Source organism: Motacilla alba, chromosome 12 (genome assembly GCF_015832195.1).
Source record: "Motacilla alba alba isolate MOTALB_02 chromosome 12, Motacilla_alba_V1.0_pri, whole genome shotgun sequence".
Taxonomy (NCBI): Eukaryota; Metazoa; Chordata; class Aves; order Passeriformes; family Motacillidae; genus Motacilla; species Motacilla alba.
The window spans coordinates 11,971,462-11,985,273 of NC_052027.1; the positions used below are offsets into that span (position 1 = coordinate 11,971,462).

The 13,812-nt window shown below is 56.7% G+C and overlaps 1 protein-coding gene across 7 annotated transcripts in view; it reads right to left on the reverse strand.

The window, feature by feature from the left end:
- Positions 1-931: 931 nt before the first annotated feature.
- Positions 932-13,812, reverse strand: part of CELSR3 (cadherin EGF LAG seven-pass G-type receptor 3) — a 31,543-nt gene continuing 18,662 nt past the window's right edge. For 2 of the 7 annotated variants that reach the window (XM_038149348.1, XM_038149346.1), the window contains 19 exons: positions 13,663-13,757; positions 12,712-12,921; positions 12,084-12,267; positions 11,455-11,604; positions 10,944-11,124; positions 10,501-10,668; positions 9,971-10,097; positions 9,575-9,781; positions 9,299-9,473; positions 8,663-8,775; positions 8,286-8,365; positions 7,529-7,655; positions 6,787-6,900; positions 6,512-6,648; positions 6,314-6,420; positions 5,513-5,686; positions 5,163-5,363; positions 3,913-4,990; positions 932-3,211 (listed from right to left, as the gene is read on the reverse strand). In XM_038149348.1, the coding sequence (XP_038005276.1) occupies positions 3,184-3,211; positions 3,913-4,990; positions 5,163-5,363; positions 5,513-5,686; positions 6,314-6,420; positions 6,512-6,648; positions 6,787-6,900; positions 7,529-7,655; positions 8,286-8,365; positions 8,663-8,775; positions 9,299-9,473; positions 9,575-9,781; positions 9,971-10,097; positions 10,501-10,668; positions 10,944-11,124; positions 11,455-11,604; positions 12,084-12,267; positions 12,712-12,921; positions 13,663-13,757 (3,656 nt within the window). In that variant the 3' untranslated portion in view covers positions 932-3,183. Of the gene's footprint in view, positions 3,212-3,912; positions 4,991-5,162; positions 5,364-5,512; positions 5,687-6,313; positions 6,421-6,511; positions 6,649-6,786; positions 6,901-7,528; positions 7,656-8,285; positions 8,366-8,662; positions 8,776-9,298; positions 9,474-9,574; positions 9,782-9,970; positions 10,098-10,500; positions 10,669-10,943; positions 11,125-11,454; positions 11,605-12,083; positions 12,268-12,711; positions 12,922-13,662; positions 13,758-13,812 lie in introns of those variants that run through there. The other 5 variants (XM_038149349.1, XR_005258399.1, XR_005258400.1 and 2 more) reach the window with 5 other exon arrangements.

Genomic DNA, 13,812 nt, shown 5'->3' on the forward strand with positions numbered 1-13,812 from the left:
CGTTTATCCACTCCCCATCATCTATTCACTCCCCCAGCACGGAATGAGAGGCTATCACAGGGCTCCTGCTCTGAAAGCAAATAACACCCCATGTCATTTATTGCCTCTTTATCACTGCTCCCTGTCCCCACCCATGCCATTCCTTCCCTCACTCATGCCTCCAGCCCCCACGTGCACCCCAGGCTGGTCACTCTGCCTGTGTCCCCTCCTCACCACTCAGCCCCTCAACAGCTCTCCCTGGCCCTCACCCCCCAGCCAGCCTCTGGAAGGGCTGCAGGACAGGACCACAGCTCCTGGCACTGCCAGCACAACTCCTGAAGGCTGCCCTGAACTCACTCCCAGCAGCTCAGGTGACAGCCTGTGAGGGACAAAGGGATGACAATTGATGGTGACCCTTGCTCAGGGCGCTGAGGATCAATGCTGCCCTTTGCTCACCTGCTATTTCCTCCTGAACAAGAGGGGAGGACAGAGGGCAGCAGGATCACGCTCACCCTTCTCTCCCCATACTTCCTTCTCCTTGCTGGCAGCCAGCTTGACCCTGCTGAGGTCACACAGCCTTTGGGAAATGGCTCTTCTTCCCTTGGCCTCGGTCAGGTCGGGGTGCTGGCAGCTGCCAGGCACGAGCCCCACAGCTCACCACAGCCACTGTGGCGTTGCAGCTCTGCCAGCCAGGCCTGGAGCCACTGCACAGCACCACAGCCAATCCCATCTCTGGGTGAACAGCCTGGACACAGCCCAGTTCAATCACCTCACCTGAAGTCCCCATCCCAATGTCACCTTGCCTCAGGCCACAGTGACTCCCAGGCAGCCTAGGAACTGGTCGTGAGCTCCTGCCCAAGCCCCCTCCCAACACCAGCTCGAGCCCAGGTGCTGCATCCAGAGCCCCAGCCACGAATCCCCAGCAGAGGGAGAGACAGCACAGAGGCCAGCACCATTTTATAGACTTTTATTTCCAAATCTGGTGCTTCCATTATACACTTTTACACAGCCAAAGGGGGGCGTGGGCATCTCCCCACTCCCTGCCAACAGAGTCAGGAGACAGAGAGAGGAAAAAAAAAACCCAACCAAATCCCCCAAAGGAAAAAATCCAAACTCAAGGAGGATGCTCCCCAGAGCCCAGGTCACAGCACTACAATCAGGGACCAAGCTGCAGACTGGTCTGCAAGAAGCAGCTATCTGCTTCTTGACTGGCCCAGCTCTGCAGGGATGGCCACCAGCCCTGCAGGGATGGCCACCATCTCTGCTGCTCTCTTCTTTTTGGCACTTGACACTTGCTCTCCATTTGGCAGCAGCATAAAGAGCCCTGTGCCCAACTAGGCAGAAACATGGCCCCACAGTGCGGCAGGGACAGGACCCCAGGACTCTGGTGCTGGCACCGCACAGCCGGAGAGAAACTTGTAAACGAGCTTGTTTCCAAAGGCAAAGATGGGCAGCATGGAGGTGCCTGGCTGTCCCAGCATGTGGGGCCAGCAGGCTTTCCCTCTGCACACTGGTCCCAAATGGCATGTAAACATGTCAGCAGGCCTTTCTCTCCTCATCCCTGGGAAAAGGATGACAGTGAGCCTGCCTCATCAGGGCTGTGCTGGGGACCCAGGGCACCCCCAGTCACTTGCCCTTCTGTTCCCTCCATACTCTCCCCACTGACTTGGGGAGGCAGCCAAGAGGCCTTGGCCTCCCTAGAGGCATGAGGACAGCAGCATGGGTCCCCTCCTGTAAACATGTCAGGCTGGGCTACAGTAGATGCCACGGCAGTGTGGTAGTAAGGCAGTAAAGAGCACATGGTCATGCAGCCCTGAGAGCACCTGGGGGGTGAAAAAGGGAACATGCTGGCCCTGCTGAGCCAAATGCCCTGGCCTGAGGCTGAGGTAGGCACAGAGGAGTGCCATCTCACAGCACAGCCAGGGGTCAGGCCCCAGGCTGACCAGAGAAACCATCTGGGTAGCCTGAATTTCCAGAGAGGGCAAAGTGCTGTTTATCTCCATCTCCCAAAATTCAGGCCACTCTGAGCTGGAGTCCTTTGCTACTTGGGGAGAGCAGGTGTACACAGAGCCCCCAGGGAACCAGCTAGATACAACTTTTGTGGGTAATGCTGGACCCTGAAAATGGAGCCACATCATGCTCCTGTGGAGGTTAGTCCTCTGCAGAGTGAGGACTGGCTCTGGGAAAAGCCAAGCCTGCCGCTAAGCAGGGCAAGGGTCATCCAGCTCCTTTACCAGACCCACAAACCAACAGAAGTTTGTTCTGTAACATGCAGGCTAAAGAGCACAACACCCAGTGGGTAAAAACACAGTGCCCACTTGCTGAGCTGAGGAAACCAGCACTGATGGGAGTGGGACCATCCTGGTACAGGGCAGGACCGCACAGCAGAGCTTGTCTCCTTCCCAGCAGGTTCCTAGTGCTGAATTTGCTGCCCCATTCACACGTGCTCTCGCTGGCACACAGCCCCAGCTCACAGATGGGGCAGCCCCAAGGGCTGGTTCCACGGCAGGGCAGGGGGAGGCCTGGCTGCAGGGGGCTGAGGGACACCAGGCAGGCAGAGACAGAGTTTGGAGCTGCACAGTGGGAGGGCAGGGGGGGCAACAAGACCAGCTGCCCTGCAGGGGGGATGGGACAAAGCACTGCCAGCAAAGCCTTAAGGACTGCCTGGCACTGTTTTTCCAGTCCACTGGGATTGTGGTTCTAGTAGTCCCAGGGAAACTGGCAAGGGGTTGTTGGTGAAACAAATGCTCCAGGTCCTGGGAACAGACCATCCGTAAAAATAACAATAGAAATTTCTCTTCTCTCTGATTACAAAGATACAAAAGGATAGAAAACCCTCCCTGTCCCCATATCCTAGGCTCCGTTTCTGTCCCCCTGCCACTGCCCACCCTTCACACGCACACAGGCACACCCCACACACAAACAGCTCGCAGAGAAAGACCTTGGCCCCAGGGGGTCGGAGATGCCACCCTCGCCCAGTACTACCTGTCGCACCAGGCAGGTGACGGAGAGCATAGTGCCAGCTGAGAGCCTGGAGGCTCCTGGCAGCCCTGAGCCCACAGGGCAGGGGAAAGCAGGGTTGGTTTTGGGCCTCTGACAACCATCAGTTCTGGCCCCTGCTCCATGGGGATACCAAACCTCAGCTGGCAGTGCCTGGTGAAGAGCCCTGCTTCTTCCATCTCTCTTGTGATCGGTTTCGGCCCCTCAGGAATGGCCATCGTTTCTCATTAGTCTTCTCAGAGGAAAGAAAAACAGTGTTAAGCCATGGCATCTCTCCTGGGCTCCAGCACCCTTTCCCCACTATGCCAGATGGGGACAGGGCAGAAAACCTGTCCCGTGTCAGGGCAGGAAGAACTGTCTCTGAGTCCCTGAGATAAGCGAAGAGGGAAGGAGGGACAGAGTGGGGTGGAGTGGGAGCAGTACTAGCAGGGAGCAGAGCTAGAGGGAAAAAGTGACATACTGGAACAGCATGCCTGGGGAGAAATGTGGCTGGGGAAGGCAGGGCTTCCCTAGGACTTGGGCTCCCTCCTCTCCAGCCAGCCCGGCCCTTGCATACATCCATTGGTACTTAGAGCCAGCACTGACCAAGGGATCAGCCAGGAGGCCAGCCTAGCTGCACAGAGCATCTTCCCTGAGTACCCACAGGCCACAAGCAAGGGCCATCATCTCTTGGGCAGAGAGGACAGACTCACATACACAGAGGCTTCTGCTTGTGCTGCACTACAAGCGTCTGGAGCTGTCACACCTGAGGCATCTCCCTGCCCCTGCCCAGTCACTATTCAGTCCAGGAGACACCTGCCACTCACCCAGGGAGCTCACCCTTACACAGTCCTCTCCCTCCAAACGAAACATCTTTGGGAAGAAGCCAGGCAGGGGGACAATGCACAAGAGCAGCTGAACAAGACCGGCTGAGGAAGGAAGGAAACCACTTACTCTGAGTCTGGTGAGAGCTCTGAAATGCTGTGGGAGGTGGCAGAATGAGGTGTTGAGGGACACACTGCAGAGGGCGTTGAGGTCTGCATGGCAGAGGGGGTGGCGGTGGTCTGGGGGCCTGAAGGTGTGCTGGAGGATTGCACCGAGGACAGGACGGAGGAGTTAAAAGAAGCAAGGATGGAAGAAAGGATATCTAACTGTTCAGTGGAAGGATGTCGGCTGGGAATGGCCTCCAGGTTCTCCCTAGAATGCTGCCTCCTTGACAGCGGTTCCAGGCTTTCCCTAGACAGCTGCCTCCGAGAGAGACTCCCCAGGTTGTCCTGCGAGGGCTGCCTGCTAGGCACTGTGTCCAGAGGCTCTCTGGAATTAGATCTTCTGGACAAAAAGTCCAGCTGTTCCCTTGAAGCTTGTCTAGCTGATGCTAGCAGATCCCTTGAAGGCTGTTTTCTAGAAAGCAAATCCAATTGCTCTCGAGAAGTATCCCGACTTGGCAACATGTCTATTTGGTCTCTGGACACTTGCCTACTTGGCAATGTGTTTAGCCACTCTCTAGAGACTTCTCTTACTGGCCCACAGTCTAGCTGCTCTCTTGACCCAAATCTGCAGGGTAAAGTGTCAAGGCAGTCTCTGGAGCCCTGCCTCCGGGGCAGCGTGTTCCCATGATCTCTCTGACTGGGCCGAGCAGCGAGCAGATCCAAGTTCTCCCTAGATGCATGTCTGCTTGGGATGCTTTCCAGGTGTTCAGTAGATCCATGCCTGCTGGGGATAGTGTCCAGCTCCTCTCTGGACCCATGCCGACTGGGCACAGCTTCCAAGCACTCTCCTGAGTTGTGCCTGCTCAGCTGCTCCCGGGACATCTGTCTCCTCATCAGCATGTCAAGCTGCTCCCGGGACGAGTATCTGCTGGCCGGCTGTGACAGACTGCCGGCCCCAGAGTAGATCCTGCCATAGGAGGCAGCGGGGACAGCCCTGTGACCCAGCGTGGACGTCTTGTACCACGTCAGCTCGTTGGTCATCCTGCCAACGGATGGCAAGCCCTGGAGAGTTGGAGGGTACTGGAGGCGGTTCTTCAAAATCCCTGTACCGGACAGAAAGAGAAGTCAAATATTTGCACAACAGCAAGAAGAGCAGGAAGGCCAGGGAGACACCTCTCCAAGGGTAGGGCCACACAGATCTGATTCTGAGCTTTCAGTGTCACGTCAACCTGAGACAGGCAAGGCCACCCTTGCCCGCTTGCTCCAGATTGTTACCTTTTCTCTGCCGTTGGGTCTGGGTGAGGGAGTTCTCATCCCCACTGGTCAAAGCCAGGTCTGGCTGATTATTGTTGGCTGCATCCTTATTGATGTCAAATCCCAGCTTCCGCTCAGAGCCCCACTTCTGCAGGGAGCAGGGGTGAACCTCGCACTCGCCCAGAGCTGGCCAATATGACATGAGGTCATTGCCATCCACATCTGATGAACGACACAGCAAATCAGGCCCCAGAGAAGAGGGAGAGAATATTTCCATGAGCAGCAATTGAGCTGTCATCACAAGACATGAATGGCCTGACTCTCCAGGGAGCTGAGCTCATTCTTTTCCCTGCCAGAGCCCCAGGACTTGCCTTTGGGCGTGGTGTTGGCAGGGTTAGTGAGGAGGCGCTCGCTGTGTGCCGCCCGCTTGAGCTGGCGCTGGAAGCGGCCCCGCAGGCGAACGTTCTCCTCGCTCTCTGAGGACGGGATGGAGAGGCTGCGCTCTTCATCCAGAGACAGGTCACTGTCCGAGTCCGAGTCCTGGTCTGTAGGAACACGGTGTGTTGGGGAGACATTTGGAATGAAGGTGGGAGAGGTTCCTGCTGACAGCACCAGGAAGGCAGAACCACCCCAGGCTGACCACGTTCGTGAGTTGCCCCTACCCTTTGTTCCCCCTCCCTCAGCAGCAGCCTGTGCCAGCTCCCTTGGCCCCATCACCAGGTACCTGTGAGAGGAGCCCAGCTCCACCTCATTGCATCTTCCTGCAAGGCAGCTGCAAATAGCACTAAGATCCCCTCTGCCTCCGCTTCCAGGCTGAGTAAACCCATATCCCTTAGCCTTTGCTTGCCTGTCCCACACCCCACCCCCAGCTGGTCTAGCTCCAGTGAGTCAAATGTCTGTGCTGTACTGGAGAGCCCAGTGTCCCCAGAGATCCCACAACAGCCCATGTCCCCTCTGTTGCCTCCCCTATTTCTACTCCCTTGGGGACTGGCTATGCCCTTTGCCATCTGCCCATGAGGAGGCTGTGCTAAATGACACAATGGCTGCCTCTCCCTCCTACCTACCATGTGTTTGGAAGTTGCAGCTGAACACGGGGTGCTAAGATGTAACTATACAGCCAGAGCCTGCACCAGGAAGAACTTCCCAAACTCAGGAACAGGGCTGAGCCTTACCTCCCCCAGCATCACGGTGGAACATTGCCATGTCGATGTCTGTGGGGCCGGCGTGAGCCAACAGGCTGTGATCCAGGGCTGAGCCCTGACGTGCTGCCATGTTGTCTCTGAAAGAGAGGAGGCTCAAGCTGTCACAGTGGCAGGAGCCTCTGGCTCTGCCCAGGCCCTGCTGGCCCCAGAGCCCTGGCTGCTCCCTACCTGAGGTAAGCGCGCTGGCTGGAGTGGGTGCGGGCAGAGCGCACGCTGCTCACTGAGGACACTGTGGAGGCCCCCAGGGTGATGCGGATGAGCCCGCTCTCCTCAAACAGTGCTGTGTTGTTGTAGGCGTTGGGGCCCTGGGGAGGAGGGAGAGGGCATGTGCCCTGTTAAGGAGTTGCCATGGCAGCCCGAGGAAAGTGGGGATATCCCTGTCAGCTCCTGTCCCAGACATGCAGCCTGAGCCCAGCACCCTGGGCTGCTCTGCTCTCGCCCACCTGTGCGCTCCTCGTGGCCTCCTCGCTCTGCCCCTTCTTGCCGAGGCAGGCCAGCTGCCATGCCTCCCGCACCTCCTCATTCAGCACACAGAACAGGACCAGCACTGCCAGGCCCTGTGGGGAGAGATGCCTTGAGAGACAGCCCTTCACTGCCAGCTGACCTGCTTGCCCACAGTGCCAGCAGCAGGCTCCGCCCTGCCTCCTCCCGGGCCACCGGACTGGGATGCACCAAAAACCCCAAATACCAATGAGCGCTAGCATCCATAGTGGCCTGGATGAGGGAGGAACAGGTGGGGTGTCCACCTGTCTGGCAGTGGTCAAGAAGCAAATGGCAGGGTCCCCTGCAGCCACATCAGCCCCAGTGGTGGGAGAAGGTTGGCAGGGTGCTGCCATGGATCATATTTTGAGTGTCCAACACCTCCATCACATTCTCTTACTCTGCCCTCTCAGGACATGGAGGCGCCTTCCCTCCAGATGGTACTTGCTATCCCTTGGATGTTACCTCTGAACCAAATGCCTTGCAGCCACCTCCTGCTCCATGTGACTGCTCACGCCAGGCACAGCAGCAAGGAGTGGCAGGAGTCACTCAATGCCACAAAGGTGACAGCAGAAGGGACAAGCAGCTCAGCAAGATGTTGGGAGCTCAGCACAGGGCACCCATTCTCCACAGACGGCCGTGGGGACCACAGGGATGCTCTCCTGGGCTGACCCTTGCCCTCCCCAGCAGAGGCCGGGCAGTTACCTGGAGGCTGCAGAGGACAGTGTAGAAGTAGTGGAAAGCCAGGACACTGTTGTTGACAGCCAAGAGGCCAAAGAGCCAGGTAGTGCTAATAACTAGAAGCAGAACAAAGGAGCTCCGTAACGTCATGCTGGAGAGAGAGAGACAGACAGGGACACAGACACACACCGAGAGGTTAGTGCGTACTGTTAACCTACAGCCTAGTGCTCACTGAGATCCAGAGGGGAAAGCTCCTGCTGAGACCTCCCTGCTGTGCCCAGCACTGCCGGCACATCCCTGCACAGCGGCCCCAGCTTCCCCTGACTCCCAGGCCTTCCCTTCTGGATCACACATGGCAAACACAGGGGCCAAAATGACACTGGAGGTCATTTGGAGCCACAGAGAGCTCAGCCATGCTCCAGGGCTGGCTCAGAAGGAGTGGGGAAAGGTCTCAGGAGCATGTAGGAGAGGAAGAAACAGGTGTTCATAGCTGACAAGGGCTGAGTGCTGAATCCAAGCAAACACAAGAGGTGGCTGTGAGGGCAGGTGGTGAGAGGGGACCAGTTGGGAGGTGAATGTGAAGATGGGGACATAGGAACTAGAAAGGATAAAGTTTAGGAAGGGTTAATGTGGCTGGCAGGTGTGGGAGAGGAGAGTGGCTGCAAGGCTGACACTGATGCACAGAAGGGCCCTCTGCAATGGTAGAAGGAGGAGGATGGTCACTGAAAATGCTAAAATCCACTAGCTGCCAGAGCTCTGGAGTTTGGCCACTAATACTCACAGAACCGATTTCTTCTTGGTCTCCTTTTGGCCTGGGGAACAGGACATCTTGGCCACAAGCAGGAACATGACCCCATTCATCTGAAAGTGTTGGCACTGATTAGAAGCTGTGCCAAGGGCTGGCTCTGACCTGACCTCCCCACTGCAGACTCCAGGTTCGCCAAGCCCTGCAAACATCCCCTCCTTTCCCCTTCATGCCCGAGCTGTGGCCTCCCCCAGGTTTGGCTAGAGTGAGGAGGGACAAAAAGAGGGCCTCTAACTGAGGGAGAGGGACACAGAGAATGGGACAGGCAGTGGGCAGCCAAGGAGGGGTGAGTGCCCATGGTGCAGAGAAGGGAGGCAGGAGAGGGTTGTGGGTGAAACAGGACAGGGTTTTACCACAATGACGACAGTAATGGGGCCTGCAAAGCTCCAGACCAGCTTATCATGAATGGAAATCCAGCAGAAGTCGGGGTTCCCGTAGCCCTCAGGATCCAGGCCAACGGCCAGCCCTGCAGGAGGAAGGGAGAGGTCAGGTCCAGACCCAGCAGCCTTGGACTTGTCCAAACCATGTCAATCCCGTGCCAGCACTATCAGCAGTGAAGGGGCTTTCTCCCTGCTCCTTGCCACATGCATAGGCTTCCCCACCACAGGGGGAAGGAGTCAGGACTGTGAGACTCAGCAATAGGGACTTTATTTCCTTCTCCTCAGATGTCCCTGACACAGCCCAGTCCAGGAGGCATTCACTGCCAGCAACAGGTCACCCAAGTATGCAGGCTTGGGAAACCAAGAGACATTAACTAGAAGACCTGAAGAGATGTGCTGACAAATTACTTATCCTTAGGAGGCAAGATGACAGCCCTTGATACATGGTCCCCTGACCACCACAGCACTGCCTGTTGCCAGCACTGCTGACCACGACAAGCCCACCCTCAGCTCTCCACCGTAGATGAGCTGGGCAACACCAGGTGGTCAGGGACTGCTGAGAAGCAGCACGGCTGGTTTGGGCATGGCTGCAGCACAAGCAGCTCTCACCGGTGATGATGGCAGGCACCCCCCAGCCGATGGCGTAGTAGAAGCGCATGGCCCCGAAGTTGACGTTGCGCGCTTCGGTCTGCATGCGGTAGATGTGGAGGCCCTGGACAAAGAGCCAGGCGAAGGTGGAGAGGAAGAAGCAGTGGAGGAGGATGGCAATCACAGTGCAGAGAAACTGCAGAGACAAGAGTGACTTAGAGATGGTCCCACTGTGCCAACGGTAATGGCATCATCCACACCTCACCCCCATGGGTAGACGCGTTCAAGCCCACAGACCTGGTTCTCAGTGCGGTTGATACCCAGGAGAAAGAGCAGCTCAGAGAAGAAGAGGGTGACTGATATGTTGGAGTGGATGCCTCGTGTGTTGGACTTGAGGCCTTTGAGGCAGGTCAGAAAGGAGAAGGTCAGCAGCAGAGACACCAAGGAGAGAGACACCAAGGAATAGGTGACAATTGCCAATGTCTCCAGATCACCTTCCAGTTGCTGCAGCAGCAGAGAACCAAAGGCAAACAGCAGTGTTAGGGGCAAACACAGGAAGCTTGCAGAACTCTCAAACTCTGTTTGTGTCCCACATGGAATTTTTTGCCTGCACCTAGGATATTTTCTGTCTGTGCTGGGACCCAGCTGCTAGCAGTCCCCACCATCACCCACAGTCCCACAGGCTGAGGTTACCTCTCGGTGTGAGCTGTCCATCAAAACCCCAAAGGTGCCAAACTGGGAGCACTGGCAGTGGACATGGGTGGTGTTTCGGTACACGAGCTCGCAGTCCCTGGCTGTCCAGAAGCCAGAGGGGTTGGTCCTGCAGCCACCAAAAAGCAGAGTGCACTTAGGAGAGAAGACACACAAATGTGTGGGGGGGGGCAAGAACCACAGAGAAGAGGGATGACTGACAAGGCTCTTCTGCCAGCAGATACAACTGCTCTCCTAAAGTGGAAATATGGGAGCCAGAGCATGGATGTGACACTGAGGGAAATGGGTTAGTGGTGGACTTGGCAGTGCTGGGTTAATGGTTGGACTCAATGATCTTAAAGGTCTTTTCCAAACTAAATGATTTTGACCCTGCTGTGCCCTCTCAAAAGAAACAAATCCCATGGGATAGGGCGGAACCCCCCCATCCCAGTGCTGCTCAGGGAAACTTGGGGAACGAGGAGGTGTGTGGGGAAAGCAGCTCAGAGAGAGTGGCCCAGTCATGCTCAACTCACAGGTTGGAGTGGTTCCACTGGACACAGAGAGGTTTGCTCCTGTTGGCTGTCTCCAGCAGGTAAAATTCCAGCACAAGAGGGGTGTCCAAGGGTCCTTGCAGGAAGGTGTGATTGCTGAAGACAGACACACTCACAATGGGGGAGTTCATCACAGGATTCTTGGGGAGCCTGCAAGGAGCAACAGAGCTCTACCATCACTATCACTGTGTGGCAGCTACAGACCCTCAGAGACTTCTCAAGTGTCCTGCTCTGACATCTGAGAAGGAAGAGCTCTGCTCAGAATACAACATGGGGCTGGGAAACATGGCACAGAGCAGCACCAAGGCTGGGAATCAAACCCTCACCATTACAGACAGACTTGGCAACTGCCAAGGGGAACAGAACAGAGTCCAGCCAGCCCCTCTCCCCTCGTGCTTGTGGGGGCAAAGGGGAGGAGGAGGTACCTGACGCTGCGGCGATCCACTTGGTAGCGTGCAGGCAGCAGCCCCCCGAGGGTGCGGTACATGATGAGGATGACCACAGTGAGAGTGGGCTCGGGATCTGGCAGCACCTGCCTCGGGGAGGAGTTCTCCACAGTGTAGTTCCCTTCACCCCCAGCCAGCGTGGGCACTGCTGTGGGGACAGCTGGGGCACACAAGGGGGAGGTGAGAACACACACACATGCACACACACACACACACACACACACACACAAAACCACACACACGCCAGTATGTGCTGCTCTGAAGACAATTTGCAAGGCCATCAGGAGCCTTTGGGATGTCGTGAATATGTGTAAAGCTCAGGATCTCAAGGTTGGCTCTCGGACCTCTGACAAAGACATGCCTCAGCAGGGTACATGCAAACTAAATGGCTTTTAAAGGTCATTCCTACCCAAACTTTCTTATGATTCTACATCTTTCCTGCCAGCTGTAGCCACCCATGTTGTTACTCGAGTGATGCTCTTGTGCTCACCTTCAGCTTTTGGAGGGCTCAGCACTGACAGGGGCAGCACCACGTGGGTGTGGGGGTCCCAGGCGGGCTGGCCCCGGAAGAGGCTGCTGTGGTAGCGAGGATAGCGCCGGCGGATGTGGGAGTGGTTCTCCATGCGATCGATGCTCAGCACTGCGCAGGAGCAAGGCAGTGAAAGTCAGCTCTAGGATGGACACCTGGAGAGCACCTGTGCTCCAGAGCACCCCAGGATTCAAGTCCATGGCCAAGGGACCATACAAACCACAGGCTGAGTTGGGGCTATGACTTCTATTAGGGCATGACACTAAATCTCACATACCCACAGTGCTCCTTCCCAGCCCAGGTCCTTTGTCTGCCACAGGGCAGGCTATCCTGCCACCAAGGCCAGCTGCTTTTTCACTAGAGACTGGAAAGTAACTGGGAGCAGGAGCACACTCTGGGCTCTGCTAGCTCTTGGAGGTCAGCTCGTCCAGGCTGGGGTGGGACCAGAACATCTCTCACAAATGCCTGCCCATGCTAGAGGGAGCCATCAAGGACATTACCAGCACACTCCCTGAGGTGCAGTGAGATGAGAAGGGAACCAGGTGTGATGGACGAGCGTCCCTGCTCCACCCCAGCCAGCTCCTACTCACTGATGTTGGGGGTGACGACACCGACGGGGTTGAGGTAGGTGAGTTTCATGTTGCTGGCCAGCGTGCCCGAGTAGTCCCGCAGCTGCTCCATGAGGCTGGCACTGCCGTGCTCCCCGTGGGGCAGCATGGCCCAGTGCTCCCGGTTCTCGGGCGCCAGCACAGAGCTGCCTGCACGCAGCAGGTTCTGAACGGGAGAGACGTGAGGACAGAGGGTGAGCGTGGCCTTTGGGCCTCTCCTGACCACCCCCAGACTGCAGCACTGTGCTGTCTGCACAAGGGCTCTGGGAAGAAAAGTACTTCCTACTATGATGGGACCCCCCCCCCAATTCTCATCAACCAGTGCCCTATGGAGACATTTTTCCTGCACCCTTGCCATGAGGGACCTGCCAGTAGCAGTAAGACCTCCCTTTGCCTTCCCAGGCTGAGCAAACCCAGTTCTCTGCCTCTCCTCAACCCCTCTTTGCTTCAGCCCTGACGACGCAGGTCTCGCTTCCCACACTGCTGGTGTGAACCGAGGAGCCCAGTGCTCCTGACAGGGTGCCACCACATCCTCAATCCCCTCAGAAACACAGCGTGGCTGCTAAGAGAAGCAACACCAGAAGCCGCTCTGATGTGGGGCAGGACCCACCTCGTTGAAGTGGGCATCCTGTGTAGCTGTGAGGCCGAAGCCGCGCTGCTGGCTCTCGAAGGCCATGAGGCGGGACAGCAGGCGGAAGGCAATGTGCACGTCGCTGCCGAAGTAGTGGTCCATGTGGTCTGTCACGGCCCGCAGCCGGTGGGCCAGCTTCTTGGCTTCAATTGTGTTGAGCTCAGTCTTGTTCCTCTCCAAGCCCTCTAGCTGTCAGCGGGGAGAAAAGAGAGGGTTAAACAATTCAGCAGGCTCCTCACCAGGAAACTGGGATGCCGCAGGCCCTGCTGGACACAGACTATTTCTGAAGCCAGGGCAGAAGCCATGCACACTCACAGTGGGGGTCTCTAGAACAGGGAGAACATCTGGCAGAAAACCAGCCGCCAGCAACACACCAGGGACTGCACTGGCCTGGCTAACCCAGAGCCATACACGACAGAGGCCAAGGAGATGAAAGGACAGGGCAAGGCTCTGGCAATACCTCCCTGGCAACTCTCCTGGCTTCAGTTTCAATTCAGCCCAGATGACATGATGACATTCAGCCCAGATGCCATGTAAGTGTTAAATACACTTGCCTGGATATTTCAAAGGGATTTGTCCCTGACAAAATCGGGGGGCTACAGAGGTCTCATGGAGCAGACACCCCACCAGCTTCAAACCACTCAGCCCTGCTCAGGGTTATTTATTTTCCCCTCAAATACTCTGGGCAGGACACAAGTAATTTCTGAGGGGGACACAGATTAAATGAAGCCATATGAACTTAAGCTCAGACCGCTGCTCCCACAGGAGGGATTTGGGGGAAGGAGGTGAGAAGAGAAAGGGACTGAGCACTGTGGCAAGGCTCTCTCATACCCCAGTCCCCCCTGGAGAGCTGAGTGCTTTGAATTGTGGCTGTGAGCCCTTGTTCAGAGGGCTCCTGCTCTGTCAGGGCTGCAGAGCTGAGAGGATTACCAGCACGGACAGCTCCTTGAAGGCAGGTGAAGTGCAGTTGAAGAGATCTGGCTCCAGCCAGCCCTTCTCCTCATCACAGTGTCTGATGGCTGCACCTAAAACAAGGAGGAAGGGCTTGTTGGAAATTCAGCACAGGAGACATGGCTGATC